The sequence below is a fragment of the Drepanopeziza brunnea genome (genome assembly GCF_022702325.1).
Source record: "Drepanopeziza brunnea f. sp. 'multigermtubi' strain 214-2 chromosome Unknown ctg5, whole genome shotgun sequence".
Taxonomy (NCBI): domain Eukaryota; kingdom Fungi; phylum Ascomycota; class Leotiomycetes; order Helotiales; family Drepanopezizaceae; genus Drepanopeziza; species Drepanopeziza brunnea.
Genome location: NW_027094068.1, coordinates 1,536,794 through 1,564,671, shown reverse-complemented (window position 1 = coordinate 1,564,671; position 27,878 = coordinate 1,536,794). Strand labels below are relative to the sequence as shown.

At 51.2% G+C, this 27,878-nt stretch overlaps 12 protein-coding genes across 12 annotated transcripts; 5 read left to right on the top strand and 7 right to left on the bottom strand.

Moving 5' to 3' along the window:
• Window positions 1–1,433: 1,433 nt before the first annotated feature.
• On the bottom strand, window positions 1,434–3,322 carry L3040_003764 (uncharacterized protein; the record flags this gene model as incomplete). Its single annotated transcript, XM_007294624.1, has 7 exons — window positions 1,434–1,652; window positions 1,710–2,117; window positions 2,177–2,517; window positions 2,630–2,811; window positions 2,865–2,989; window positions 3,040–3,133; window positions 3,186–3,322. The coding sequence occupies 7 exons, from the start codon at window positions 3,320–3,322 to the stop codon at window positions 1,434–1,436; spliced, it is 1,506 nt and encodes a 501-aa protein (XP_007294686.1).
• A 529-nt stretch (window positions 3,323–3,851) lies between these two features.
• Window positions 3,852–5,239, top strand: L3040_003763 (uncharacterized protein; the record flags this gene model as incomplete). The annotated part of the gene is made up of 2 exons (XM_007294625.2): window positions 3,852–4,086; window positions 4,140–5,239. 2 exons carry the CDS (start codon window positions 3,852–3,854, stop codon window positions 5,237–5,239), a joined length of 1,335 nt encoding a protein of 444 aa, XP_007294687.2.
• Window positions 5,240–6,595: 1,356 nt separating this feature from the next.
• On the bottom strand, window positions 6,596–7,237 carry L3040_003762 (uncharacterized protein; the record flags this gene model as incomplete). The annotated part of the gene is made up of 1 exon (XM_007294626.1): window positions 6,596–7,237. One exon carries the CDS (start codon window positions 7,235–7,237, stop codon window positions 6,596–6,598), a length of 642 nt encoding a protein of 213 aa, XP_007294688.1.
• A 736-nt stretch (window positions 7,238–7,973) lies between these two features.
• On the top strand, window positions 7,974–9,185 carry L3040_003761 (uncharacterized protein; the record flags this gene model as incomplete). The annotated part of the gene is made up of 2 exons (XM_007294627.1): window positions 7,974–8,073; window positions 8,374–9,185. The coding sequence occupies 2 exons, from the start codon at window positions 7,974–7,976 to the stop codon at window positions 9,183–9,185; spliced, it is 912 nt and encodes a 303-aa protein (XP_007294689.1).
• Window positions 9,186–9,471: 286 nt separating this feature from the next.
• L3040_003760 (uncharacterized protein) lies at window positions 9,472–12,150 on the bottom strand (the record flags this gene model as incomplete). Its single annotated transcript, XM_007294628.1, has 6 exons — window positions 9,472–9,903; window positions 9,953–9,999; window positions 10,048–10,330; window positions 10,394–11,176; window positions 11,225–11,887; window positions 11,944–12,150. The coding sequence occupies 6 exons, from the start codon at window positions 12,148–12,150 to the stop codon at window positions 9,472–9,474; spliced, it is 2,415 nt and encodes an 804-aa protein (XP_007294690.1).
• A 323-nt stretch (window positions 12,151–12,473) lies between these two features.
• On the top strand, window positions 12,474–15,442 carry L3040_003759 (uncharacterized protein; the record flags this gene model as incomplete). The annotated part of the gene is made up of 4 exons (XM_066156528.1): window positions 12,474–13,196; window positions 13,324–13,665; window positions 13,734–15,108; window positions 15,210–15,442. 4 exons carry the CDS (start codon window positions 12,474–12,476, stop codon window positions 15,440–15,442), a joined length of 2,673 nt encoding a protein of 890 aa, XP_066012110.1.
• A 225-nt stretch (window positions 15,443–15,667) lies between these two features.
• On the bottom strand, window positions 15,668–17,043 carry L3040_003758 (uncharacterized protein; the record flags this gene model as incomplete). The annotated part of the gene is made up of 5 exons (XM_066156527.1): window positions 15,668–15,921; window positions 15,992–16,102; window positions 16,176–16,565; window positions 16,625–16,841; window positions 16,918–17,043. The coding sequence occupies 5 exons, from the start codon at window positions 17,041–17,043 to the stop codon at window positions 15,668–15,670; spliced, it is 1,098 nt and encodes a 365-aa protein (XP_066012109.1).
• Window positions 17,044–17,885: 842 nt separating this feature from the next.
• Window positions 17,886–18,787, bottom strand: L3040_003757 (uncharacterized protein; the record flags this gene model as incomplete). Its single annotated transcript, XM_066156526.1, has 3 exons — window positions 17,886–18,472; window positions 18,554–18,591; window positions 18,654–18,787. The coding sequence occupies 3 exons, from the start codon at window positions 18,785–18,787 to the stop codon at window positions 17,886–17,888; spliced, it is 759 nt and encodes a 252-aa protein (XP_066012108.1).
• Window positions 18,788–19,100: 313 nt separating this feature from the next.
• On the top strand, window positions 19,101–20,064 carry L3040_003756 (uncharacterized protein; the record flags this gene model as incomplete). The annotated part of the gene is made up of 3 exons (XM_066156525.1): window positions 19,101–19,307; window positions 19,426–19,950; window positions 20,014–20,064. 3 exons carry the CDS (start codon window positions 19,101–19,103, stop codon window positions 20,062–20,064), a joined length of 783 nt encoding a protein of 260 aa, XP_066012107.1.
• Window positions 20,065–20,268: 204 nt separating this feature from the next.
• Window positions 20,269–21,897, bottom strand: L3040_003755 (uncharacterized protein; the record flags this gene model as incomplete). Its single annotated transcript, XM_007294633.2, has 4 exons — window positions 20,269–21,247; window positions 21,300–21,664; window positions 21,727–21,777; window positions 21,853–21,897. The coding sequence occupies 4 exons, from the start codon at window positions 21,895–21,897 to the stop codon at window positions 20,269–20,271; spliced, it is 1,440 nt and encodes a 479-aa protein (XP_007294695.1).
• Window positions 21,898–23,735: 1,838 nt separating this feature from the next.
• On the bottom strand, window positions 23,736–25,049 carry L3040_003754 (uncharacterized protein; the record flags this gene model as incomplete). The annotated part of the gene is made up of 4 exons (XM_066156524.1): window positions 23,736–23,785; window positions 23,845–24,237; window positions 24,289–24,626; window positions 24,676–25,049. The coding sequence occupies 4 exons, from the start codon at window positions 25,047–25,049 to the stop codon at window positions 23,736–23,738; spliced, it is 1,155 nt and encodes a 384-aa protein (XP_066012106.1).
• Window positions 25,050–25,242: 193 nt separating this feature from the next.
• Window positions 25,243–27,713, top strand: L3040_003753 (uncharacterized protein; the record flags this gene model as incomplete). Its single annotated transcript, XM_007294635.1, has 4 exons — window positions 25,243–25,291; window positions 25,341–25,771; window positions 25,818–26,129; window positions 26,175–27,713. 4 exons carry the CDS (start codon window positions 25,243–25,245, stop codon window positions 27,711–27,713), a joined length of 2,331 nt encoding a protein of 776 aa, XP_007294697.1.
• Between the last annotated feature and the right edge of the window lie 165 nt (window positions 27,714–27,878).

The following is a 27,878-nucleotide window of genomic DNA, read 5'->3' as shown; positions in this document are numbered from 1 at the left end:
ATCTACTATGTGACATGAAGTATTGCTATCAGGCGCGAACTTTCAATCACCAAATATTTTCGTCCTCTGCGAACCCTGCTGTTGTCTAATTTCTATAGCTTCACTTTTGAGTAATATTTTTGTTGTTCTTTTACTCGTCGCCCGAGCATGGAAGTATACTTTACAAAACAGGCTTTTCCATCCTCCATTCTCCGATCCCAATATAGCGTATTGCAAAGCCTCGAATCGATAGAAGGCGACAGGCATATCTCAGACTCTTTCCTACCTTTTAGATACCAAGTTCTGTTAAGAATTAAAAAAAAAAAAAAAAAAAAAAAAAAAAAAAACCAGCACAATAATCCAATCTGCTTGCAGCTTGCTCACCGAACCCGTGAATCTACACAAGCTTACTCAGCCCTCGGAAGTTCTGCAGTAGATGTCAAAAAAGGAGATTCGACGATCACTTCGGGGTGAAAAGTCACTGGTGTAACGAACCCCGCGATGGGATCCCCCTTCCTTGGTCACGGGAGGAAAACCAGCTGTTCCAACGGCTAGAGAGAGGTTTTTTTTTTTTTTTTTTTTTTTCAGAAGTGGGTGGATATCAATCAGTGAGGCCCTTGTTACCCGTCTTGTAGATAAAGTAGAGCCCAGGGGCGGGGGGGGGGGATCCAGAGTCGGGTTTCCGTGAGGAATGAGATGGATGGTCTTGGGTTCGAGAGATGGTGTGTACTGGCTTATGACGGAGCGGCGGCCTCTTGACTGGAACTTTCTCGGTGGCGCCGACGGTGGCAGCCAGAAGGGGATGCCGAGGGGAGATTCTGGGTGTTGGCGCTGTTGTTGGCAACATAGGGTAGGTAGCTGGCTGCTTAGGAGTCCAATGCTCGCTTGGCACTTTCAGTGTCAATATAGACATTGATCCAGTCCTGGGCGGGACTGTGGTCCAGAACTTCTTTGATGTCTTTTTTTTCCTTTTTTTTTTTCTCGAAAAGCCGCTTTTGGATAGAGAGCAACTTGGCCAGCAAGAAGCTGCTGAAGCTAGCTTAAAGGGTAGATACTGAGCATTTTAGAAAGACAAACATCTTGATACTAGAGGATATGAAATACAGCTCGAGGAGGCAAGGACTGCTAGCCAAGAGCCTGAACCTTCTCCAAGGAGAGGTCTGGGGCTTTCGGTGTGTAAGTTGCAGCTCTCGGAGCCTTCTGAATTTTTGCTGTTGATGACGAAGTTGGAGTTGAGAAGAGTACGTCGGACCAAGGACTCTTGAGCTTTTAAGCGTTTGATTGACCGCTGGACGTGAAATGTAGTCAACGTCTCCTAGACAATCTCTTGGTAAGAATGAGCGATGAGGGATGTCACTATCTTCCTGCGTCCCTGCTGTGCTGGAACTAGATCCAACTTCCTTTCCCGATCGTTCCTGACAGACCCCTTTACAAGCGGGCGCCCTCCTCTGGTGCTACAGCTCGTACCGAATTCTTTTATTTTGCCAATCTGTTTCATCGAGCTCGATCTGAGCTAGTGCTCCTTCGGTCTCAGCAACATTTTCGCGAGATAGAGTATCAGTACCCGCAGCCTCACGGTCGCGCTTCTTGTTGGTGAAGTCCATAACTTGGCGGAGCACCATGACAAGGACAGGATTGAGGACAAAACAAGCGACCATGACACTGAATCCAGTCTGCGTATGCCCATTAGCCATCATCACAGCCAGCGAAAGTCGCCATCGCCAACTTACCTCGTAGCCGGGCGCTTCATGGCTGAGCATAGTCTGAGGTCCGACAATGTAGCCGGCACAGAAAGCTACGAAGAACATGCCGCCCACGACGGCTTTCTTGGTATATCCGATGACGTTGCTGGAAATCAGACTCATGATTGTGGGAGTAGCGCTAGCGTAGGCCCCGATCAACCAGAGGCCTGCGAGACGGCCGATTTTGTTGTGGGGTGGGATGTATTTGATCATGAGGCAGCCGATCAAGGAGAAGATTTGACAGATGGCAATGGAGATGCACCTTCCATTCCTGAACTTCACGGACCATGTCACGGTGAAGACGAGGAAGATGAACATGAAGGCCCCCTGGGACATCCCCAGGAGAAGCGTCTCGAAAGTGCTGAACCCGAATCCTTGGAGGATGATACTGCCGAACTGTGTGAAGCAGACATGAGCACCTACCATCCTGGTCTGGGATTTGAACGATGACTTACGCTACCCAGTCCTCCACCAGGGAGGCAGAGGAAGAAAGCGAGGAAGCACAGCAACCACGACTTTGGATCGATCAGAGCTTCTACCACTTGAGCATTGTTCCACTTCCGCGTATATGCCGAGTGCTGTTCCCCCTGAACACGAGCAAATGCTTGGCGTCTCTCTTCGGGACCGAGGAATCTGGCGTGTTGTGGAGAGTCCGGGAGGAAGATGAGCATGACGATACCCCAGAGAAAGGTTGCTGCTCCGAAAAGGACGAAGAGCCATTTCCACGGCGCCATGCCTATAGTGATATGATTGATAGCGTAGGATAAGAGACCTCCAAATGTCATGGCGATGGGAGCTAGTCAACAGATCAGCAAAGCAGTTCCCGGTACAGGTGAGCGAGCGGATGCAGCCAGCTCCCGCTCTTCGTATCTTCAAACTACTTGACTATCAAAGTGAGATTTACTGACCTCCTCCATACCACAGACCATGCCTGAGAGCGTGTTCCGAAGGTTTATACCACATAGCTGTAAGGATCGTGAAGCCAGGGTTTATCGCGGCTTCCAAGCCTCCGAGGAGGATCCGGAGAACCGACAAGCCTGCAAAGCTCTTCGAAGCGGCCATGCACATCAACACCGTACCCCAGAGCAAACTGGACTGCGTTGTCAATGATTGGAATGGCTTCTGGAGATGGTAGACACATACACCGTGTTGCTGACGACTCTGCCTACGGGGAACTTGACGAGAAACACGCTGGCAATAGGACTCGCAACAAGGAAACCAACATAGAAGAAACTTGACACCCAAGAGTACTCTTGACCTTTCAAGTGCTGTGCTTTCGGTCAGTGGATGATCTGACAGAAGGCCTTTTATCACTTACTGCATCGACTTTCAAGCCCATAATAGCAGTATAACCCAGGGATGTCTTGTCGATGTACTGGAAGAAGTACAGAATGAACATGATGGGAATCAAACTGCAGGGCAGTCAGTGAGGTACCAGTACTTCGGGACGGCTCGGCTATGAACTGAAAATCGATCTTCCGGACCAGCTTCTTCTCGTCCTCGGGATTGAGACTGGCAATAGGGATACCATCATCGATCTTTGATAAGCCGGAGCAAGCGTTGGCATCCGAAGACATGGCTTTTTCGTTAACGGAAGTCATCTTGGCGAGATTTTGTTCGCTTCGGCCATGTAAGAAAAACACCTCAACAAAATATACGCAATTTAAAATAGAGGCAATTGAGTGAGACTCTATCCCTTTTATATCAGGAGGGTAATGGAGTTTGATAGTACACCTGGGCTAGCCGTAGTCCACGATCGTTATGACCGGCATGCCTATCTCCATCCATGCGGACGATCCCCGAGCTTGACGAAGGTGGGATGCAGTGCCGTGGAGAGGCCGTACTTACAATTCTTCATAGCATATCAACAAGAACAGGGGACTACAGATAAGACTGGTGATATTACGGTTGCTCTACCCAATAGATATTGGGCCGAATGCTCCTCCTATCTTAGACGAGCGGGTATCTGGAGCAGGATCCCGGCCTCCTATTTTGGGGATTCGAAGAGGGTCCAGAAAGTCAGTAAGCTTATAAAATCTTAAAAACTTTATTGTCTCGACGTTATGAAACAAACATGCCAAACAACCTCCAAAGGTACCATTTCTGCAAAGTCACGCTACGCAACAAATGATGGAGCAGCGGCCTGTTCAAGATCTGGTCACGCCTTGGCGGCCCAAGTCTCCAATATCAAACATCGTATTTATCCATGCCAACGTTATAGATCCTATCAACGGCACTGTGCTAAAGGATGTCTTTGTTCATGTGGTTGGCGACCTCATCAGAAGCGTCTCGGAAACGGTAGAGATAGAAGACAAGCAAGCAACGACCATCATCGACCTGGAGGGGAAGTTCATATGCCCTGGATGTAAGCACGAATTCCCCTTCAAATCCATGAAAAGGGAACTGACGCGGATAAAGTAATTGACTGTCACGTTCACATAACTATCGTCCCTGGTGCTCCTGACCTGCATTCGACCCTGAGTATGGCTCCCGCGGTCGCAGCAGCGAGAGTGCCCTATGTTGCAGGACAGATGCTTGACAGAGGATTCACCTCGATACGCGACTGTGCTGGGGCACAGTCAGCACTGAAGCAAGCGATTGCTGAGAACGCAATTCGGGGCCCACGATTGTTCATTTCTGGCCACGCGCTGTCGCAGACAGGCGGTCACGGAGACACACGGTCGATGTACGACCAAGAGCCCTGCTGCGGAGGCCATCTTACCATCCTCGGGAGACTTTGTGATGGCGTACCGGAGTGTATGAAGGCCGCTAGAGAGGAGATTCGCCGCGGTGCCGACTTCATCAAGATCATGGCAGGCGGTGGCGTGGCGAGTCCCAGCGACGGCATCCACCAGCTGCAATTCTCGGAGGAAGAGATCTCTGCAATCGTCAAGGTCGCAAACAACGCTGGGACGTACGTCACCGCGCACGCTTATACTCCCAGAGCGATTCGACAGGTTGTGGCGCTCGGCGTCCGTGGCATCGAGCATGGAAACCTGATCGACGAGCCTACCGCCCAGCTGATGGCTGAGAAGGGCGTCTTCCTGACGCCGACACTCATCACGTACGCAGCTATGGAGACGCCCCCTTTCGCGGACTTCCTGCCGCCTGCCTCGGCTGTCAAGAACAAGGAGATTCTCGAGGCAGGCCTGCGCTCTCTCAGGATAGCGTCTGAAGCCGGCGTCACGATTTGCTACGGGTCAGATCTCCTTGGACCTCTTCAATATGCCCAGACGCATGAGTTTCAGCTGCGGAGACAGGCCTTGACAGACTTGCAGATTTTGCAAAGTGCGACTACCAACGCAGCAAAAATGATGCAGCAGGACAACCTGGGAAACGTGAAGCCGGGATACCTCGCCGACTTCCTCATCTTGAACAAGAACCCACTGGATGATGTAACCATTCTCGATCGGCCTGACGAGAATCTTCTGGCTGTGGTCAAGGATGGACGGGTAGTCTCGAGCAGGTGGTCCAAAGTACCGGCAGAAGCAACCCACCCTCTTCCGCAGATAGCATGAGATGCAGAGAGCGAATGAAGAGAAATCGGAAGATGCCCGTGGCAGGTACCTCCACATGGAAACTCCAAATAGTCGAGCTCTGCCAAAGAATTGATGCTATATTATTTGTGAGGGCAGGCAATAGTTGAAATATGGATGGCCTCACAGCTCTAGTGCCATTTCGCACCCCTAGCTACCTGGAACGTTCACCACTCGGCTTATTCCGTGAGTACCGAGCGTCAAACCAAAAAGTGTCCAAGACGCCATTCGAACAATGGGAACGTACTCCTTGCCGTCGGATCGGCAGTACTACCTAGTAACCAGGCGGGCAATTTTGCGGGCGTTTATATTCCGAGTCCCTCAAATAAGATGTCTTCATTGCGTCGTTCTGAATAAGTACTCAACAAGAATCAAGTTCCGAGAGTCTCCCTTCGACGTGAGGATCCTGAATACTTGGGTTGTCCATCCTATCCAATCCGACGAAATAAAAGCCGCTTGCAGACAGAGAATTCATTCCCTACCGTGACTTGCCTCGACATCTAAGCGAGATAGATCTCCGAGTGCCGGGTCAAGACTTCTCCTCCTTACAAACAAGCCATGTCGTTTCCCTCCAAGCCGCCATCAACTCCATATCAAAACCATACTCAGATCCGCACTGCACACGCCCAGGTAACTTGCACGAGAAGCCACCCGATGGCAATAGAGCGGGCCCGCTGGAAGTAGAAAAGGATGTCAGGCTGCTGTCACAAGTTCCGTTGGCCCCGCTGGGATAGTGAACACGGTACGAGGCTGTAAATCTCGCCATGTCCCAGGTGCCCGGGAATGTCTCGGGTCGTACTTGGGACATTGGCGCGATGTGCAACAAAGACTTTGATAATGGCCAGGGCACCGAGTGCTCCGAATGTCCAACATAAATTCGGCAACGAGTGCGACGTGCAACAAAGGTATGGGCTATTCTTAATGTCCCGGCGCTGAGTGGGACATGGAAGTGACGTGCAACAAAACTTGGAGCTCAAAACCACAAAAATTGCCTGGTACGCCTCATGCCAGTAACCCGCAAAAGAAATATTCCAAAGTGGAATCGACCATCTGACATTCTCTGATATCTACAGCCTCTGAATATCCCAAACCGAATTCGACAACGGGTGTGATGGGCAAAAAAGATGAAATTACTGAAATGGTATCGAGAGCTACATACTATAAACCCAATCTTGCACCCTGGCTTGGCTCTGTCAAAGACGCCGACAAGCGATAAATCCAAACTCCCGCTAACAGACAACCGTTGCAACAAGATATACCATCCCATCACATATATGTGATTCCCTGGCTTTTGATGCCAGCATCTATCCCTTCAGCTCCTACCCACATCGTCCCTTTCTACGCTCTGTAACACGGCGGAGGGCTCCGACTCTCAGACCTCACACTCGGCGAGTATCTCTCACTCGCAAACCGCACATGCGGCGAATCGGTCCGCATCTCCTGTCTGCCCCTCGAAGACTCAGCGCGTGATGCTACCGATTGCTCCCAGTTGGCAGGCCAGCCTGTCGGTGGATCGTTGACATCATGTTGTCTCAGAGGCCGCGCAGGCTCGTCATCTGTCCATCCGTATTTTATATCTGGTGGGTATTGTGCTTCCTGAGGCTGTGGCGGTCTCTGCTGTTGTTGCGGCTGTGGTCCGTTCGGCCTCTGTGGCGGCGGAGGATATGTGATCGGGTTTTGCATGTTCCCAGGCGCTGGCACATTGATATATTGTGGCGGCCTTGCACTAGACATCGGTGGTTGCGGAGACTCTTTCCTATATTTTCCATCCGTCGAATGTCTCCTGCGACTATGCGATCGTCTTCTTCGATGTTGTGACTGCGAGTGACGACCGCGTCCGTCAGAGGGAAAGATGCGGTATTGCTGTTCTTCTAGAGCGGCGGCTTCATCTTCGATGCGCTGCTTCTCTCTCTTGTTGTCACAGTGCTTTTTCAAAATGTAACCTGCTGCCACGAGCTCGAGGCCTCCGAGGATGACCATTTTGATGGGGCTGCTGCGTTTGGAAAGCTGTGATGGAAAACTTAAAGATGGCTGTGAATTAGGTTTGCGACTTGAGAGGATCAAATGAAATAGACCGCAACAGAGATAAGAGAAGGCGTGGGGAGGGCTTAAGGCTGATCAAGCCGCTGATGGAGGGGCAAAAACCGAAAGCCTGCCATAGTGGCATGACCGACTGGACTGGACTGCAGTGCCGGAGTGACCGATGCGCCGTCCTATGAGAAAACAAGGATATACAACCAATAGAGGACCTCCCTCATCTTGAGGTGGCGAGAAGATCGCTAAGTGAGATAATCCAAGATAATGTCTTTCAATCAGGAAATTGGTCTTGACAGCTTCAAGATGGCCCAAGTCTGGTGATGAAGGTTGAAATGCTAGTGGTGTTGGTGTTGGTTGGTGTTAAATGGCGAAGGTTGAATGTCGAAATGTGAGGTCCAGAAGATGAAAACTCTGAAAGGAGGCCTCTGGGCATAGTAGAATGAATGATTGGCTCTCAAGCGACTATTAAGCGAGCACATCACCACTCCCGAGCTTCGCATTCAGTATACCGGTAGCACAAAGCGTTTCTACAACCACGGCCTTTGTTTACATCTCGCATCATAGATAACCCCAGCAATACAAACCGTGGGTGAACTGAAGTACGCAAAATTCAATACTTCGCGCAGGAAGACTACTTGGGAAAAGTTGTGAAAGCAGAGATCGTGTGTTGCAGTACAAGATGGCGGACGCCGCTGCTGAGATGGAGGAGGGAGGAATGGCGAGGACGCTGAAGGACCTGCTCGCCGGCGCTGCAGGCGGAGTTGCGCAGGTACTCATAGGTGAGCTTCCTTTCCGTGGATACGCTTTTCTCTCTTTCCAATCGTTCGTCTTCCTTTGCCGGTTTTCAATTTGATATCACGTGTGTACCATGAGTGGGAGAGGGAGTGGTGACATTGGCTGCTTGATCAATTGTTTACGATTCAAATCTCTGTGAATATTTGTGTCTCTATATCCCTCTGCTTGATATATATGATGAATCTCTCTCCCATATCTCAGAAGTCTCTCCTTCACATCATGGCCTAGGCATTCCTTCACATTCCACCCATCTTAATTCCTTCAACTCTGACCACCCCCTCCAGGCCAACCTTTCGACATAGTAAAAGTCCGCCTGCAAACCACAACCCGATACCCCAACGCCTTCGCCGCCGCAAAAACCATCTACGCCCAAGAGGGTGCCCTCGCCTTCTACAAAGGCACCCTCACGCCCCTGATCGGAATCGGCGCCTGCGTCTCGGTGCAGTTTGGCGCCTTCCACGAAGCCCGCCGCCGTCTGGAGGCCTACAACACCTCCAAGTCCCCCTCATCGCCCGGGCTCAGCTACCCACAGTACTACTGCGCCGGTGCGTTCGCGGGAATCGCCAACTCCGTGATCTCGGGCCCCATCGAACACGTGAGGATCCGACTGCAGACGCAACCCCACGGCGCCGCACGCCTGTACAGCGGCCCGCTGGACTGCGTACGCAAGCTCTCCGCGCACGAGGGTGTACTGAAGGGCCTGTATCGTGGAGAGGCGGTCACCATCCTCCGCGAGGCGCAGGCCTATGGCGTCTGGTTCCTCGCTTTCGAGTGGATGATGAACGCCGACGCCTCCCGCAACGGCATCGACCGCAAGGCCATCGCCACGTGGAAGGTTGCTTTCTACGGGGGTTTGGCTGGGGAGGCGCTGTGGCTGGGCAGCTACCCGCTGGATGTCGTAAAGAGCAAGATGCAGAGTGATGGCTTTGGCAAGGAAATGAAGTATAAGGGGATGAATGACTGTTTCAGACAGACTTACAGAGCGGAGGGACTGAGGGGGTTTTGGAAGGGCATCTTCCCGACGCTCTTGAGGGCTATGCCTGTTAGTGCGGGCACGTTCGCTGTGGTGGAGATGACAATGAGGGCCATTTCTTAGAGAGAATTGTGAAGGGTATAGTTTGTGTTGGAGATGTTTTGGGAAGAGGACACGATGGCTAGAACCTGCCACTTGACTCCTGCTTGCAGATGCAGGCTACTTCAGCGTTATTTCAATTTAGTGTGGACCGCATGACCACCTACCAAACAGCGTGAAAATCGAAGGTTCCGCGAGGCCCCAAGTTGTTGATTTGAATATCTGATAAAGCCTACCGATACTCGCACACATCATGGTATGTTCTATGTACCGCCGATACTATGCAAGTGAAGGCTCTCCCAAACAACCTCTAGTCCGTACTCGCCTCAAGCCTCCTCGCTAGAACCGCCCTCGCCTCCCCATTACTAAGATACTCCATTCCCAACCTCTCAAGCATGGCTGAAGTGCGTTCAGCACCCGCGAATATCTCCTCGCTAATCTCCTTCAGTCCTACATCACCCTCGCCACCTTCGACCGGAATGTTTAACAATTGAATAGCCTCTCTCAGCTTCGGCATACTAAGGGATGAGTTTTTGCTGTAAGTGATGTATCGATCGACTGTGGCTTGAATAGCTTCAAAATCACAGCGGAGTTGGGCAGCGCCGACCGTGGTGAATTCTTGTTTAACAACTATTTGGTCGTAGATTAGGTCTGCGAGACTGCTAAGAGCTTCGCGCCAGATACGGCGGAACGGAGCATCAGCCAGGGATTTGCGTAGGAAAGTCAGGCTTGCTTTCAATTCCTGGAACCGGATCAACTCCCATAATATCATTCTCAAATTAACAACTTACCTGCAGTGGTGCATCAAGCTCTGCTGTTCTGGCAGAAGGCCATGTTCCTACCAATGTAAGTCCACGCCCTTAATAGGCAAGGATAGCTGACCGACCTGAAATATCATCAACTGACGACCACTGAGGTCTGTTGATGTACAGCTTAAAAGATGATGGGAATCCGTATTTGAGCGCTTGGATAATGTTGGACTCGGCCATTCTTCGAAGCTGTTCGTAGTTCTCAATAGTTTTGTCGAACACCGCGCCTTCGGTCTCGGAGCCCATAGCATCAGATGTACTCTCTCTGACCACAGTGTATGACATCTCCCCGGCGAGTGCCACGGTGCTGTCGGTATCCCTTGCTCTCTCCTGCAAGCCTTCCCACAGACAGATGAAGAACTAGAGTCGTCAGCTCAGCGCATGGTAAATGTCCAGTACGTTGTATCAAAACTCAGTGCTTACCTCCTCGTTGCTCCAATCTTTCATAGTGGAGATCAGGTGCTCCGCGCTGCCAAAGACCTTACATAGCGTCTCAAGCTTGCCAACTCCTTGGAGGGCGGCTTGCTGTTCCTTGGTGGATCCGTGTATAGCACGGCCAACTGTGGAGGTCATAGTGGTGTACAGGTTCAGAGAATCTTTGAGGGCACCCCAGTAAAGATCAAGGATTTCTAGTTGGATACCGATAAGGAATTTCATCTTGTGTGAAAACTTCCTCACTTGGCGGTACTGGACGGTGACATTTTGGATAAGGTCTGAGATTTTTGCTGCTCCAAAGGTCGGCTTGGTCTTCCCGGGACCAGAGCTGTCGTAGTCAATCATCGAACTGTTCTGGGTATGCATGATGTCCCAGTATCTATCTATAGCAAACTTCTTTTCGACGTTGTACCACGAGTCAAACCAGATATCCAGAACATCCCAGGTCAATCCCTTCCAGCCCAGGTCTGGATTTCCTCCGTCGTAGTTGAATTTGCTTCTGATCGTCTCATCGAAGTCCATCAGTTGGACCATAAATTTACTGAACAATGGAGGATTATCGGCAATTTGCTCGATTTGGCGATTGACTTTCTCCCTCATTACTGGTAACAGAGCAGTCACAAAGGCCGCTACCGGATCGACGTACAATGAATTGCCCGAATAGATGTTGCCCCTAAAATGGGTAGCGAGTAAAGGGCCTATGTTCTCTCGGAGAAAGTTCTGCCACTTCGATATTGTTCCTACAAACCATGCGAAATAAAAATTTCCAAGCTATGAGCCGTCAGTCACACATCAACTCTCTTACAAGTAGAGACAAACCTGACTAGGGTGGTTTGTTGGTTTATCGCCGTAAAAATGGTATCTGAACTGTTGCACGAAAGGGTCTGCGAGCGAACCCATTGGCAAAAGTATGAGAGGTTGCCTCGCAAGGACAATTTCTGGCATCTGGAACTCGAGGAGCTTCGCTATGCAGTCACTCCATTCCGCTGTAGGTTCGCTCGTTGGATCTGGCCACCGGGAATTCTTAAGCACTGCTTCGAACTCTCCCACCATGATTGCTTTCATTTGAGCCCAGAGAACCTCCACTGTCTGTTGGACGTACTGAACCAGATGGACAGCGGCACCTTCGGCTGAAAGTTGAAGCTCGGAAAGCCTCGTGGCCATTCCTTGCAACAGCATGTACGGCCTGAGGGCCTTCTTAGGATTTCCTGGCAGACATGACTTTGCCTCTGCTTGCCATGTTTTGACGTCCCTGATCATTTGCAAGTAGAGGTGTGTCAATTCCATCTTCCGCAGGCCCTCGACTGGTTCTGCTAAGAGCCTTGCTGCCGCCTCTGGCGTATCAGAAGACGTCACAATCTTCAAACGAGCCATTACATTGGCATGTTGCCTTTCGAACTCTTTCGTCTTTTCCAGCATGAGAACTTCGCGAGTCTTGCATGCCTCCTTGGCCAATTCGATTTCCGCTCTTGCTTTGGTAAGCTATTGATTGAGTTAGTTGAGGCCAGACATGGTGGAATGCTCTGCGGTTTACAAACCTGATCGTCTAGCTGCTGCCTCTGTAACGATACATTCTCGACTATCTTAGCGATCTCTCTCAGGTCGCCAGGGCTTTGTAACTTGTCATTGAGATAGTCTTCCACTCGGATGTCCCGCTCTCCTAGAGGTATGTCCTTTTCGGGGTTGATGAGCACCGCTATTGGGCTTCTCTCGCGAGAGATTGAGGGACTCGAGCTCTGAGCCATGGTGAAGTAGTGATACGGATGCAGTACTATAACGCAGTGTTGGTGGTGACAGCGGAGGTGGAGTTTCTGGTAGCTGCAGCTCTGTAGAACATTCTAATTTCCAGGGTTCAAAGCTCGTGCTTTGGCGAGCGCGACTAGACCACCACCCGCCTGCTTCGGATGGCGGTGTCTTGTTCAACTTCAAAGACCCAGCAACAAAATCGAATCAACGACATCCATGAGAGCTATTACCAGGAACTTTGCGGATACGTGCAGGAGATTCGCTGGGTAGTAGGGACGGATCGGAGGTCGAGCCCGCCAACTCAGTCGCATCTCGATCCAGAATGGCCCCTCCAGCGAAGAAACGCAAAGTCAACAACGACTTTAAGTCATCGCCTGCGAGCTCACGAAACCTTGACTTCTTCTTTGGAAAGCAGAAAGAAGGTCCTGTCGTACCTAAAGCCGAGACCGCATGCCAGAAGCCCGAGGAGCAAGGCAACTCATCAAACTTGACAGATGAACAGTTGGCCAGGAAATTGCAGGCAGAATGGGACCAGGAAGAAGCCGCAGGTAGACGAATACCCAAAGAACAGAGTGAGAATGGCAAAGAAATTGGAATGGAAGATGTGCCGGGCAACTATACAGAGAGAGCAGAGACATCAGGGCTTGGAGGACAGGATGAAGCCACCCCCGACCAAACGGACGAAACAAAGTCTGTGGAGGAAGAAGCCAAGCTCGAAGATCACTCTACAAGGGCCAAACCTGTGAATCATCTCTTGATGCCGAAAGGCAAGAATACACTGTCTCTACAGGCAGCCGGGTCAGCCGAGGATACCATTTCCTCGAATATACCATTCGACGAAAGTCCTCTGACATTCGACCCTTCAAAATACGTTGCGGAATTGCAAGGGCATTGGGCAGCAGAGGGAGGAGATGCTTCTTATGCTTTGCTTACGAGATGTTTTGTGTTGGTTAATAGTACTCAGAGTCGAATCAGGATTGTAGATACGCTTGTGAACCTTCTGAGAGTGATTATTGAGGGTGATCCAAGTAGTCTTCTTCCTACTGTATGTATCAATTTCATGCATCGTGTGCCTATCCTTTGCGACATTGGCTGTGTATACCAGGGTGCCCTCCTTCGAGCCGTAGAACTAATCCTACGAGCTTTCATGACTAACTTCCGTGGTCCCCTAGGTCTGGCTCAGTACAAATGCCATATCACCACCCTACATATCTCTAGAACTCGGGCTCGGTGGTTCCGCTATATCCAAAGCCCTCAAGAATGTGTGTGGTCTAGACAGCAGATCGCTTAAAGCTCTATATGATAAAGTTGGCGACGCTGGCGATGTGGCATTCGAAGCAAAGAAGCGGCAAAGTTTCACACTTCGAAAGCCGAAACCCCTGACCATTAAAGGAGTCTACCAATCCCTCGTCAAGATTGCAAAGACTCAGGGCACCGGGAGTGGCGAGATCAAGCAGCGGGTGGTTGACCGATTGTTGCAAGATGCTAGAGGCGCAGAAGAGAGCCGATATGTCGTTCGGACTCTCTGTCAACATGTAAAACACGCCCAAGAACTTCAGATGCTTTACTGATACTGGACCAGCTTCGCATCGGTGCCGTCAAAACCACAATGTTAATAGCGCTCTCGCGAGCATTACTTCTATCGCGACCATCAGGAGCAGACTTCCCTCTCAAATCTCCAGCCGAGCTCGCCAGACTCAAGAAGGAAGAATTGGCAGTCGTCTGGTCCAATGCAGAAGAAATAGTAAAAGCCTGCTTTGCCAGACGACCAAATTACAACGACTTGATACCCGTCCTCCTTGAGATTGGCGTCTGCGAAGAGCTACTGATCAGATGTGGACTTGCCCTACACATCCCTCTCCGCCCAATGCTAGGAAGCATCACGCGAGATCTCTCCGAGATGCTCACGAAACTTCAAGGACGAGATTTCAGCTGCGAGTACAAGTACGACGGTCAGCGAGCCCAAGTCCACTGCGATGACCAAGGCAGGGTCTCCATCTTCTCTCGGCACCTCGAGCTCATGACAGACAAATATCCCGACCTCGTCGCCCTCATCCCCAAGATCCGCGGCGAAGACGTCTCAAGCTTCATCATGGAGGGAGAAGTTGTAGCCGTAGACCCCGAATCCGGCGACCTCAAGACCTTCCAGACCCTGGCCAACCGCGCACGTAAAGACGTCGCCATTGGCAGCGTCACGGTCAACGTCTGTCTCTTCTCCTTCGACCTCATGTATCTCAACGGGGAATCTCTCCTCGACCGCCCCTTCCGCGAACGACGAGAACTCCTCCGAGGCCTCTTCACCGAAATCCCCAACCAGTTCACGTGGGTGAGATCCATCGACGCCACGTCCCAAGACTCCGAAGCCGTTCTCGAGTTCTTCAAGAGCGCCACGGACGTGAAATGCGAAGGCATCATGGTCAAGATCCTCGACAACCTCCCCGATGCCAATATCCCAGAACCATCATCCCTCACGGCAGTCCCAGTCCCAGTCCCAGTCCCGGTCCCAGAAGAAGCTGCCCCGAAGCCCGTGAGAGGCAAGAAGAAAGCAGCAGCCAGCGAGGAGAAAGCCGAGAAGAAGACCCGCCGCAAGGCCCTGCTCGCCACCTACGAGCCGGACAAGCGCCTCGACTCCTGGCTCAAGGTCAAGAAGGACTACAGCACCACCTTCGACACGCTGGACCTCATCCCCGTCGCCGCGTGGCACGGCCAGGGCCGGAAATCGAGATGGTGGTCCCCGATCCTCCTGGCCGTGCGGAACGAGGAGACGGGCAGTCTGGAGGCCGTGTGCAAATGCATCAGCGGCTTCACCGACGCCTTCTACAAAGCGAACCGGGCCTTCTACGACGAGGCCGGGGAGAATGTGGTGGTGGGTGGGAAGCCGAGTTACCTTGAGTACGAGGGCGGACACCCGGATGTGTGGTTCGAGCCGAAGGAGGTCTGGGAGATGGCTTTCGCTGGTAAGTCTGGCTTCCTCTCTCTCTCTCTCTCTCTCTCTGTTGTTGTTGAAGAAAGCAAGTCCTTCGCCGGCAGCTCCGGACTGATCTGGAAATGAAAATAGACATCACGATCAGTCCGACCTATACCGCGGCGATCGGCCTCGTGAGCGACGAGAAGGGCCTGAGTCTCCGCTTCCCCCGCTTTCTGAGGAAGAGAGAGGATAAGAGTATCGACGAAGCGAGCACAAGCGAGTTTCTCGCCGGGCTCTGGAGGAAGCAGGAGGAGAGGGCGCCGGTCGCTGCGAAGGAGGGACGGGGGCACGGTGGGGAAGACGGGGACCAGGACGAGGAGTGATCTCGATACGTGTAATAATATCGACAGGGCTTTAAGATAAGGAAATTCGTAAATTCCGCATATAGACTCAGGACGACGCCGACGGACCAACTTGAACTAACCTTAGCCTCCAACACCACCTGAGGCCCAATCATCATCATCAATCATCAAAAATCAATCGTCAACCATCAATCATCAAACATCAATCAGATATCGTTCGTTGCTATGCCTCGCCAGAGAAAAGGATTATACGTGCACCGAAGACAAGAACCCCAGATCCAAGTCGAACTTCTCACCCGCGCCGGCCATCATCCCGCCGAACGTGAAGTCGGCCTCAAAGTCAAGATCCAAGCCGAATGTCTCATTCTCGGCTGCCACGTCGAGGGGTAATGGCGGTGTAGGGGCCCAGGTGGTGGCTGGCGAGGGGCGGATTTGGGGTTGGGGTTGGGATTGGGGTACTGTGGAGCTGGAGCTGGAGTTGGAGAAGGAGCTGGGTGGATCTGTACGTACGGACTCAGTCTAGGACGAACATAGTCCCACGAAATGGAGAAAATCGGAAGGGTTACTTGCCGAGGGGTCCTGGGGAGAACAGGGCTGGGAAGGAGCATGAGGATCGAGCTGTGCTGTTGAGGTCGGGGAGGACGGGTGTTGGGAGAGAGGTCACGGGAAATGCAGCGGGTGCTATGTCACGGAATCAATCTAGGACCAAAGAGCTCTTTAGAGGGAGGAGGAGGGGGCGGATGGGGGTACTTGCCGGGATGAGTTGATCGTCGAGCACATGAAACCCGTTTTTGCTGCGCTGGCTCTGTTGCATGCTTATTATACGTTGTTGAAGTCGCGTGGGATGCACCGTGTCGTCTTAGTTTGCTTGGGCGCTCTTCAGACGCCGGGGCAGAATCAAAGGCTGTGGGTGGAGTGGTCGACGGTAGCCCAGGACTCAAGTGGCGGTGACCAGAGCAGTGACAACACCCAGTCGATACGACTGGCGACGTAGAAGCTTCAAGCGGTCTCTTACGGGTCGCCGCAACAGGGCCAGGCACAGCCTCTTGCTTCCGAAGAAGAGGTCTTTCCATGCGAGCTCGCTTCTCAGGGATTCGTGGTGGGAATACCAAGATGTTGTTCAATTCGGCGTTGACATCGATGCCTACCCATCGGTCAGCGTGGTTCCCCTGCCCAAGAAGTATGTGATGGAGGTCTAATTACCCTGCTCGAGCAATATTCTCTCCAGGAGCGAATTCTTGTACTTGAGAACCAAAACCTCTTCCTTTGCACTAGCCTGCGCTCTCTGCGACTCCTGCAGCTTCTCCTTCTGGTCTTGGACAACTTGCTCCAGTTCAGCGATGTGCTCTTTGCGCCGTTCTCGGAACGCAGCTTGGGAGTCCCGGTTTCTTTGCTTTTTTTCCTCTGCGGAAGGGAACATCTGGTCACGTATATTATTAGGAGAAACTGACATGACTATGACTACCTATGAGACATGATGGATGGGCATGACGTACGACTTTACGTCCTCCTCTCCCTTTCTTCAGAGGAAGAGCAGGAGGCGAGCTGGCGGAGCTCCCACGATGTCCATGGTCTTCGTCTTCGACGCTCTGAGTACGCTGTAAATTCCCACATTCCGACATCTTGGAGACGATTCGAGGAAGTGGAGGCGGATGTGCGATTTACGAGACAAGGGACGTGCGAATCTGAGTAAAAATTTCACACGTTCAGGGCTGGAACTGAAGAGATCTGAGTAAGAGTGAAACAGAAATTTGAAAAATGTTATCAAGTGCCGTAACACTTGAAGAAGACGGACATAATTGTCAGCGAATGCGATGTCGACGTGAGATATTCTTACGTATTTGGAATCGAGGAGATCGTTGATGATCACTCGGCTGCTGACGTAACCGAGCTCGCCTATTAAAACCGGAGGCCGTCAGAAACAAAACAAACACTTCGCATAAGGAAGGCAGTGAGGTTAATATTTTCGGATGGATTTGAAAGTTGGGAGAGGATACTAGAATTGTATCTATGTGGTGAGACAGCCGTATGTGGTGTCCGATCTAGACGGAGACCGTGTTGAAGCCGGATGGATCCAATGATAAACTGTCTGATGCAGAGCCGAGGGAAGACATATTACTTTTGAGAACTTGCACATATACGTATAGAACTGAGCAGAGATGACAAGGTATACATTAGCTATAGCTAAGGATCCAACATGATATGCAATTCGTGCTAAGGAACCCAGGACTCTGGGATCAGACTTCAGATATAGAGATCGCATTTTCGAATTGCCAAAGAACAGTAACTCTTTATCAAGAACAAACTATACAACCAAAACAAATCAATATTACAGTTAATATTGTATCACGGTTCAAGCTGAAATACCACAGCCTGCAAGTCCGCAGATCCGCAAATCAGAGCTGCAAAAATATCAAGTGTTCAACACTCATGACATCCCACCGCACGCAAAATCACAACATCCTCACATCCTCTCCTTCCCATTCTCCTCAACCCACCTCTGAATCCCCCGGACAGCATCTTCCACCCCATCAACCACAATCGTCGGCCCGCCGCTAGCCAACCCACCCAACTGATCAACCCACCCCTTCCCCCCTCGATCCACCCACGCAGCCTGCATACCGACCGCCCGGGCGCCCACAACATCAAACGGGTTCCCGCTCACCAACCAGACCTCGCCCCTCTCCCCTCTAGAATCCTTCCCAACCCTCTTCGCCAGATGAACATACACCTGCGGGTCCGGTTTAAAAGCCTCGATTTCCTGGACGGTGATCAAATCCTTGAACACAGAAGCGTGGGGAGAGAGGGAGGGGGAGGAGCGGACGGAGGAGGCCACCATGGCATCGGTGCCGTTGGAGAAGACATAAGCTGCGATCGAATCATCGGCAGCGATGGCCTGCAGTCCTGGCGCCACGTCCGGGAACGTCCCGAGGGAATCGTAGGCTTTCATGAGCTGAGCGATGTCTTCATCCGAAAGCGTCGCGGATGAGGATTCGGCCAGAGCGTGCTTGAGTGATGCGTGCGTGATGTCCGAGAAAGGCTTGTAGATGTCTGCAAATCGTAGACGTGAGCAGGTGGCATTTTTTTCCCTTTTTTTTTTTGGACTTCCGGAGGTCCGAACGGGGGTTTTACTCATGCTGTTCAGTCGCCAGGTATACTCAAGCTGGTATCTGAGCAGGTATCTTCAGCCTTCAAACTCCACATCACTAGAATATTTGATGGATAAAATTACCGCCGCCATAACGCAGCGATACTCGCTGCCTTTTCGTTCCCAAAATGGACAGCCAGTTCCTTCGCGATACTCTCCGTCGAGAGCAGCGTTCCGTATAAATCGAAAGCAATCACAATCTCATGGCCTGAACCCATGTCTCAAAAGAAAGATAAAAATAAAAGTCGACAAAGGTAGCAATACAAGAACTGCACACAAGCCTCGAAGCCGAAGTGTCGTCGTACCCTTAAGGGCGCGGGGTACATTGACCTTCTGCCGAATCGCACCGCGGGGTAAGTATCGTACTTCTGCGGGTCTGCTGGTACTTGAATTATCACACACACCCCTTGATCCGTACCTAGATTGTACATAAGTGAGTATTTAATCTGAACCCTTTTCCGGATTTCCGATTCCCATTCTTGAAAAGATCGATAAGAAGCGAGTAAAGTCTTGTCTCCCCTCCCCTCCCCGATGGACCCATCCGAAGAGTCAAACTTCCTCCTCTTCAGAGACTGTCTCTCAACCCCCCTCATCGAGCTCTCATCCAACACCCCCGCCAACCCGAGCAAGAAGACGCGACGAGCGCGCGGTGGCCGCAAGAACGCGATCAAACCCGTGGTCCCGATCGAAGACGAGAGCAAGACGAGCGATGCCGAGGAGCTAGGCGAGTTCATAGACGTGCGTTCCATCATCCCCAAAAGAAAAAAGGTCCAAATACGAAGCCGAACGAATCTGGACTCACTTTCGAAAACCGGACTTGACTGATTGACGAAATTGCCCATTCGTTGTGAGCAAGCAGTACCTCGCCACCGAGATCTTCTCCAGCCTCCCCCCGGAGGTACGGAGTCTCAGCCACTCCACCTGGCTCAACGGTACACCCTCCCACCAAGCCCTCTACACAACGCCCCTTTCTCCGTCCGTCGCCGGCGGGATCCTCGACACTCTGCCCCCGAGCATAGGCGACTCCCTGACGAGCTACGCCCTGCTGCCCGATCTGAAAACACCGGCCGAGTTCCTCACCCCGGTCCTGAACGGCTATGTTGAGACGCTGTTGAGGCCGCCGCCGCCGCCGCGCCAGACGCTGCGTGATGTGGACGAGTGCGAGATTTGCGCGAGGGGATGGATCCCGCTGACCTTCCACCATTTGATACCCAGAGGAGTGCACGCCAAGGCGTTGAAGAGGGGATGGCATGCGGAGGATCAGTTGGAGAACGTGGCGTGGTTATGTAGGGCCTGCCATAGTTTTGTCCATCGGGTTGCTACGCTTGAAGAGTTGGCGAGGGAGTTCTTTACCGTTGAGAGACTGGTGGAGAGGGAAGATGTAAGGAGGTTTGCGGAGTGGGTAGGGAAGGTTAGGTGGAAGGCTCGCTAAGTTCTGGTGTAGGGCCTCATGAAGAGGCCCGGTGCGAAATTTACCTTTGACTTGACGGAATGAATGAAGAATTACCGTACGTTGAACTTTTTGTTTGCATTCAGTATTTTGAAAAACCCGACCTAAGGACCCTTATGACCAGCCATTTTACTCCGTGATATCTAGGTTGGCTGAGTTGAAATAGCCACACACCGTACCCGCGCCCCACGCATCCTATCCATGCCTTTGTTGAAGAACTACCGCCCTCCATAGAAACAAAACATCCATCTAAGCTCTCCAGCCCTCAACGGGAAGAGGGAAGCTGCCAGCCCAGGCGGCAATCTCCTTCCTCATCTCGTTGATCTTCTCTAACTCACCAGAAGCGACCTTGGCTTTGAAGTCCTTCAGCTTGTTGGCCTCCTTGGGCAACGCAGCTTGTACCTCCTTGCAGATCTTGATGCATTGGTCAATGTAATCTGCAACCTTGACGAAAGCCTCCTCGCCGAAACCGCGGGATGTCATGGCTGGGGTACCAATGCGGATACCACATGGGGTGAGGGCAGACTTGTCGCCTGGGATGGAGTTCTTGTTGCAAGCAATGTTGACTTGCTCCAAGACAGCCTCGACACGGGCACCGTCAAGTGCTTGCGATCGGAGGTCAAGAAGAACCATGTGCGAGTCAGTTCCGCCAGAGACGAGGTTGTAGCCAAGCTTCTTGAACTCAACCTCGAGGGCCTTGGCGTTCTTGATAACTTGCTCCTGGTATTGCTTGAATTCAGGAGTGGTAGCTTGCTTGAGAGCAACGGCAAGAGCAGTAATGGTGTGGTTGTGAGGTCCACCCTGGTGACCTGGAAAGACGGAGAAATTGATTGGGCCCTCAAGATCGTACAGAGTCTCCGTGCCAGACTTAGCATCGGTCTTGCGGACGCCTTTGCGGAAAAAGATCATGGCACCACGAGGGCCACGGAGAGACTTGTGGGTAGTAGTGGTGACAATATCGGCGTGCTCAAAAGGACTCGGGATGACACCAGCGGCGATAAGACCAGAGATGTGAGCCATATCAACGAGAAGGTACGCACCGACAAGATCAGCAATCTTGCGCATACGGGCATAGTCGATCAAGCGGCAGTATGCGGATGTACCGGCAACAATAACCTTTGGTCTGTACATGAGAGCGTTCTCCTCAAGTCTGTCGTAATCGATGATGCCAGTCTCAAGGTTGACTCTGTATGGGAAAGTCTCGAAATAGGTGGAAACGGCAGAGATCCTACATCACGTTAGTTCCGCTCTCTCTTTCCGAGGGGAGGCGAATTGCTCACTTTCTTTGAGCGGTCTGGTAACCGTGGCTCAAATGACCACCGTGCGGAAGATCGAGACCCATCAGTCTATCATGAGGCCTCATGATAGCCTGGTAGACCTGCAAGTTCGCAGGGCTGCCACTCAAGCATTGAACGTTGACACCCCATTTCTTCTCATCGAGGTGGAAGGCAGTGAGAGCCCGAGCTTGGCAGGTCAACTCAATGGAGTCGATGTGTTGGTTTCCACCATAGTATCTAGCACCTGGGTAGCCCTCGGAGTATTTGTTGGACATTGGGGATCCCAAGGCATCGAATACGGCGCGGGAGGTGACATTCTCGGAGGCGATGAGGATGATCGATTCTCTTTGACGTTGGATCTCGAGTTTCTGGTGGGTTGAAGGTCAGTCGAGACTCATACTTCTGAGCAGTAGATTAGGATTGTAGCTACCATAATCTCAGCGATCTCCGGGTCAGTGGCAAGAAGAGAGTTCTCCAGCATCTATTAAAAAGTCAGTAAAATCGCCTTTGAATGTGCCCAGCTGCGTTTAGCACACTGGCAGAGAGGTAGACATACGTCCTTGTGGGAGGTGGAGAGAGCATAGCTGCTGTTGGAGGCCATAATTGCGATTTTGTACTTGATCAGCGGCAAGGTAGAAATGGGAAATAGTGAAAGTAGAAAGGGTTTGGGGGGAAAATGGAGGAAATAAGTTCTTGAGTTGAAGGCGAAGTGGCGGAATTGAAACTCCGACAGAAAAATTCCTTTGGCTTGGACCCCGCGCTGACAGGGTAGGGTACCTGTCGTGGGGCTAAGGTCACGTGGGGGTCTAGAGCACAGACCATGTACTACGTCCCAGGCGTAAGTATTACCCCTTGAGGGTAGGGTAACCAGGGGGTTTGAAGTGGAAACTAAACTTTTGAGGCACCCTCGAGGGGTAATACTTAGGCCTGTACCGTGGTAGCTTCTACCTATCTTCTAGCTAATACATCGATCGACCTTTGACTCCATTTGTTCAGCTGTACCGGATAAGTACGCCACACGGCCGGTGAGCTAGGTAGGCGCTAAAACGTTTTCACGGCGCACTAAACTAATTAAAATCCACTTTCATTCCACGGTAATCAATTCATTTTTTTTTTTTTTTAAAAATACTGCTAATCATTTCTTGCCATCACTTTTGCGATCGTGAAATTACCTGCAGCATGCATGCTTGTACGTACGAGGTAGTACTTGGAAGTAACAGGGCCTCCCCCCCATCCACCGGAGAACGCGCGCGAGCTGTCCGTATCTGACAATCCATTTCGGTAAAGTCAAGTAAAAAAAAAAAAAAAAAGTGCCTGAGGTGGATTCTAAGCTGTCACGGTTACTGTCGTTGAATGCTTGGCATATCAATCAGCATGTGACAGTTTACCTATGCAAATCAAAAGCTTTTGCCTCCAGAAATCAACAGACCCTTGAAGGCAGATAAATAGGTAGTCAGTGCGCCGACTTGTACCTGCGGGCTCTCGGTAACCAGTCAGGACAGGCAAGTGTCCCACTCCAGATAGCCTCCCCATACTGTAGTACCGGTAAATCGCATATAATTCCATCCCGTCTGCAATAACTATTCCTTTTAACATCTATCCAACTACGCTTCCGCAGCATAGAAACCGCGCTGTAAAAGCTCTTACAGTCTTTCGTTACTACGGCCGTTATGCTACTAAAAAAGAGTATGACCGCGCCGTTCAAGAAGCGCGCGATTGAGCTTTTTAGAAGATATAAAAACCGACAACGAAAGAAAGACACGATCAAAAAAAAATTAAATCTGCTTTCACGTCAGCACGTATATCCGGAGTCGAAGAACCTGCTTTATAGAAGGCTGGGTATATATCGAGCTAAAAGGAGGAAGCGCAATGCTTTTGGATATAGACGCGTCGAGAGCGGGTGTTGGATATCCGCCGGGAGAGACTGTCATCGTTTTTTTAAAAAGAGGCTAAAGAGATGTATATAGGCTCTCTGAACAATCGCAAATCTGGTACAATCATTGAAACCATTCGAGCAGACGGATGCGTTGTGCATTTTTTCAAAATATAAAATGCTAGTATTTTCGGTGTTCTGACCATTTGAAGTGGGACACTTGCTTGACCTGGGACACTTGCTTGTCCTGACTGTTACCGAGAGGCCGCAGGTAAAAGTCAGCGCACTGATTATTACGCAACCTCAACTGCGCTGTAGCGATCCTACTTGGTATGTTTGATACAATAGTAGACTGAAAGGGTATCATGCGGACAAGGAAAACATCGAAAGATCTCTCGTCCAGCCGAACTCCCTCGTACTAATTTCCATCACTGACTTTCAGAACCCTTGTGCTTGGAGGCTGCGATGAAGTTGATGGTATAGATGGTTTAAGAGCAGGAACTGGTGTCGTTCGGATATTCCTGGGTGTCTGAGAATGAAGCTTCAGGGTACGAGTCTCGTGGCTCTCAGTTTACGCTGATGGATTGCCGACTGTGCTTAGCTGAGATGCGCTCTGCTTTTTCTCCAATCGTTTTAGCTCTTTGCGTTCACTGCTACTCATTTTGCTGGACGAACTGTGCTTGGACTTATTTTCTCCGCCTTCTCTATGCTTCCTCTTCAGCGAAGGCTCCTTCTCAGATTTGCTGGATTTTGATTTGGTGCGTGATTTCTTGGGTATGGGGGGCGCATCTTCCATCACTTCGTCCGAATCAGAGTCAGAGGCTCCGGGGGCTTTACGGAAGGTCGCTGGTGTAGCCTCATCCATTTCTGCTTGAGGCTCAGGTGTAGCGGACCCAATCCTTCCAGTTTCCCCAGAGCCAAAGCCAATAGGACGGAATCGCATCTTCATGCCTCTAGGTTGTTGCCTGACGGGTCTTTTGGCGGGGACTGTCGCTTTGGAAGGATCTTCGGTGGTAGGATTTCGAACGATTTTATGTAGTTGGAATACTCGATCAATAGATTTGGAAGCTAGCCTCAGATGAGTTATAAAACCGTGACTTTGTCGAGGTTGTGACCTACCATATTGGTACCCATCATGGGAGCTGCTTGGTACCATGATCTTCGTATATGTCTTGTCCTCGGCCGACTCCATGAATCCGTAATCATTGTCCTTGTATGACAAGACTGATTTGCCATTTGTCGCATCCGACAGAGAAATCTCCTTGAGCGAGGAAATTGGAACAGAAGTCGGCGCGGTAAAATACCAAATCTGCTTGCCCGCCAAATTTGATTCCCTTAACATAGTCGAAGCACCCAAGTTTCCATCTACTGTCGCCGGGTTGAATCCTGCAGGAGCTTTGAATGGACGAGGTGAATTGGACAGTACCACTTTTTCGGTGGATTTTTTCGCAGGTTGCCTAGTTGATTGAGCAAATGTTACCGATTATTCCGGGACTTTGGACTCACTTTGTAGGTTTCGTAGCTACCGGAGCTGGGTTTGTAGCTTCGTCGGAGTCCTCATCCTCGCTGGCCTCATCGCTGTCCTCGCTGTCATCCTCACTCTCGCTGCTGCTTCCCGAGGGTGCGGGCATTTTGCCATTGCTTTTGGAGGTAGCTTTGATTGATTCCGCGGAAGATGATTCTTCGTCGCTATCGGATGCTTCCTCTGACTCATGCTTCTTCCCCTTCGCATTCTTCCCTTCTTCATCGCTGTCACTCTCGTGCACGAACTCCTGGCTCTTGTATGCAGCTAGTGGAGGGGTCTTTTTCGTGGGCTTTTGATGCTGGACAGGTTTCTTTGCCTTCTTAGCCTCGCGGGCTTTGGATTTCTCGGAGGCCATGGTTAGTTTTTCGTGGAGTGGCGTGGAGGTCAAGATGTTGGAGCTGTCTTGCTGGAGTGCGCGTCGCGAATAATATTTTTATTAAACTCGGAACAAGGATTACCGAAAAACCCGATGGGAGCGACATCACGCTAGTCACTTTTTTGATAGCGACTTCAACGACCTTTTATCATCCACCATCATAATTTTAATTATGTCTGCAAACAAGAAGAGAAAGGTTGATACTTCTCCCAAGAAACCTCGTACGTAGAACAAAAGGCAGCGTGGCACTTGTACTGATATCAATTCCAGAATTGAGTGCCTTTGCAGCTAGACAAGCTCTGAAGAACAAAACTGGCAGTCCGAGTACTCCTGCAAAACAGATTCTGGCTTCTATTCCTACGTTTACCGCTGCTTCGACCGATCTGAAAGTCTCAAGTTCGGAGCATGCGAATACACAGACTGCCGTTGAAGACACCGGACCCCAAACTGCCCTAGGAAATGCCGCTGATGGCATCAACCTGGATCTCAATGAAGGTGTCCAACTCGCTACGTCCTCGGCAATTTCTCTTGAATGCATCGATTTACACACCGAATTAGACAAGAATTTTGAATCACGTGCCAAATCCCCAGATATCCTGCCTGAGAAGCCCTCTGTGCCACTCTCTTCTTACAGGCCCAGTAAGAGCAACACCAGGGACGTTGGTGGCGGTACGCTCCGTTTGAGATTGGCGCCTGGGGAGGTAATCAATCCAATAGCTTCTCGGTACCTTTGTTGACATTATCCAGCGCCTGGTTATTGTCGGTCAATATGAACTCCGCGTCCGGAAGGGTCAGGTCACATTCATGGGCGCGGCTTTGCAACCATCGGATACCTTCCATCGAGTCTTCGCTGCATCTTCCCACTCTCTACCTGTGATCAGATGCTCAATGAACGATGTCATCCCAGCCGAAATTCTTCTGCGTGGCTGCCATGGTGGCTTGGATGTGTTGGAGCCCCTGTCGCCTCTGTTTGGTAGGCTATGGCATGCCCATGGAGGTCCGTTAGGAGAGAACTACCCTGACCTGTTGCCCAAGTTCAACAGGACGACATTCCGAATCGTGAGTATTCTCTAGCTTCAGCTTTGCATCTGCTAATCGCAACAGCTATTCTCAACGAAGCTCGACCTCCAGTCAAGCTATCTGCAACCCCTAATATCCCCGCCCGAATGGAATCAACTACTGTCAAAATTGTCCGAGCCTGTAGAAAAGAATCGTGTGGTCATGATTTGTGGTCCCAAATCCTCAGGCAAATCAACGTTTGCGAAAATCCTCGGTAACAGATTACTGTCCATCTCAGAGAACAGCACATCTCGAGGCATCGCAGTACTGGACATCGACCCGGGACAGCCAGAATACTCGCCCCCCGGACAACTTGCTCTTGTGCACGTCCAGAATCCTAATTTTGGACCTCCCTTCTCTCATCCACTCCCAGCTGGGAAAAGTACCCTCATCCGTGCCCACTCCGTAGCTTCAATATCACCATCTTCAGACCCATCTTTATACCTGTCTTGCGCATTGGATCTCTTCTCTCATTACCGGAAAATGGGATCAGCAGTAAGAAACTGCCCTCTAATCATCAACACCCCCGGCTGGGTCTTCGGCACCGGTCTAGAGATCCTCGTCGATTTGATCGGGCGCGTCAAGCCCACGGAGGTGATCTACATGTCACTGGAAGGGCCCTGGGAAGTCGTCAGCACGCTCAAAGATTCCGCCAAGCAGTCCACGTTCTTCACACTCCCGTCTCAAATTAGCGAGTACACGACGAGAACGGCAGCTCATCTGCGGAGTATGCAAGCGATCTCATACTTCCACCTCGCTTCTGCAGATTCAAACGAGCTGCTTTGGAGGGGCCAGCCTCTTACTGCTATCCCGCCTTGGGAGATCAGGTATACGGGCGAGAGTCCCGGGATCATAGGCGTGATGTGCTACGGGGAGCAACCGCCCCCAGAACTCCTCGCCGAAACGATCAACGGGTCTCTGGTAGCTGTGGTCGTGATAGAAGACCTGGCAGCCATCCCCAAACCGAAGGACGGCCACGAGGAAGATGTAGACGGTGCCTTTGACGCCGAACTCCAAGTTCCGAAGCACTTCCCGGAATCTCGCCGTATAGAAGAACCGGACATTATCTCCACACCCGTTGAGCAGATTCCGTACTTCAACCCTGCGAATGTCATTACGCTGGACCCTCGCTACTCACATTCCATCGGTCTGGCCTTAGTCCGCGGGATAGACGTTGCTCGTCGCCGAATCCAATTACTTACTCCGATTGCACCTAGAGTAATTGCGGAGATCAATGAGACAGGAAAGAAGATCGTCCTGGTCAGTGGGAAGCTGGATACGCCTGGGTGGGCGTATACCGAGGAGATGAATGTGAAGATTGCGAGTGAGAAGGCGGCGAGGAGACAGCTGGATGACAGGGATGATGAAGACGAGGTCTTGGAGTTAGACGACGAGGGTGAAGGTGACGAGGACCAAGGGATGGGTGAAGGCAGGATTGTACGGCCGGAGCAGAACCGTGGTACGAGTCAATTTCACGATGTGCCCTGGGTCGAGAGACTCGACGGGTCACAAGGGAGGGGTGTAGGATCTCGGGTTTGGAGGGTGAGGAGAGATTTGGGAAGGGTCGGCGATGGTGGTGACTGAGCTCATCGCCGAGGCTGCCCTTCCCCTCATATAACCCTAATCCTAATCCTACGCAAATTCTGTTGAGGCGGCCCAGGCGATCAATCGTGGGAGTTGACCTCACAACTTTTCGAGGCCCTTCACGGGACCGACTGTTGTCAGCCAGCCGTGCGTAAGGAAACAACG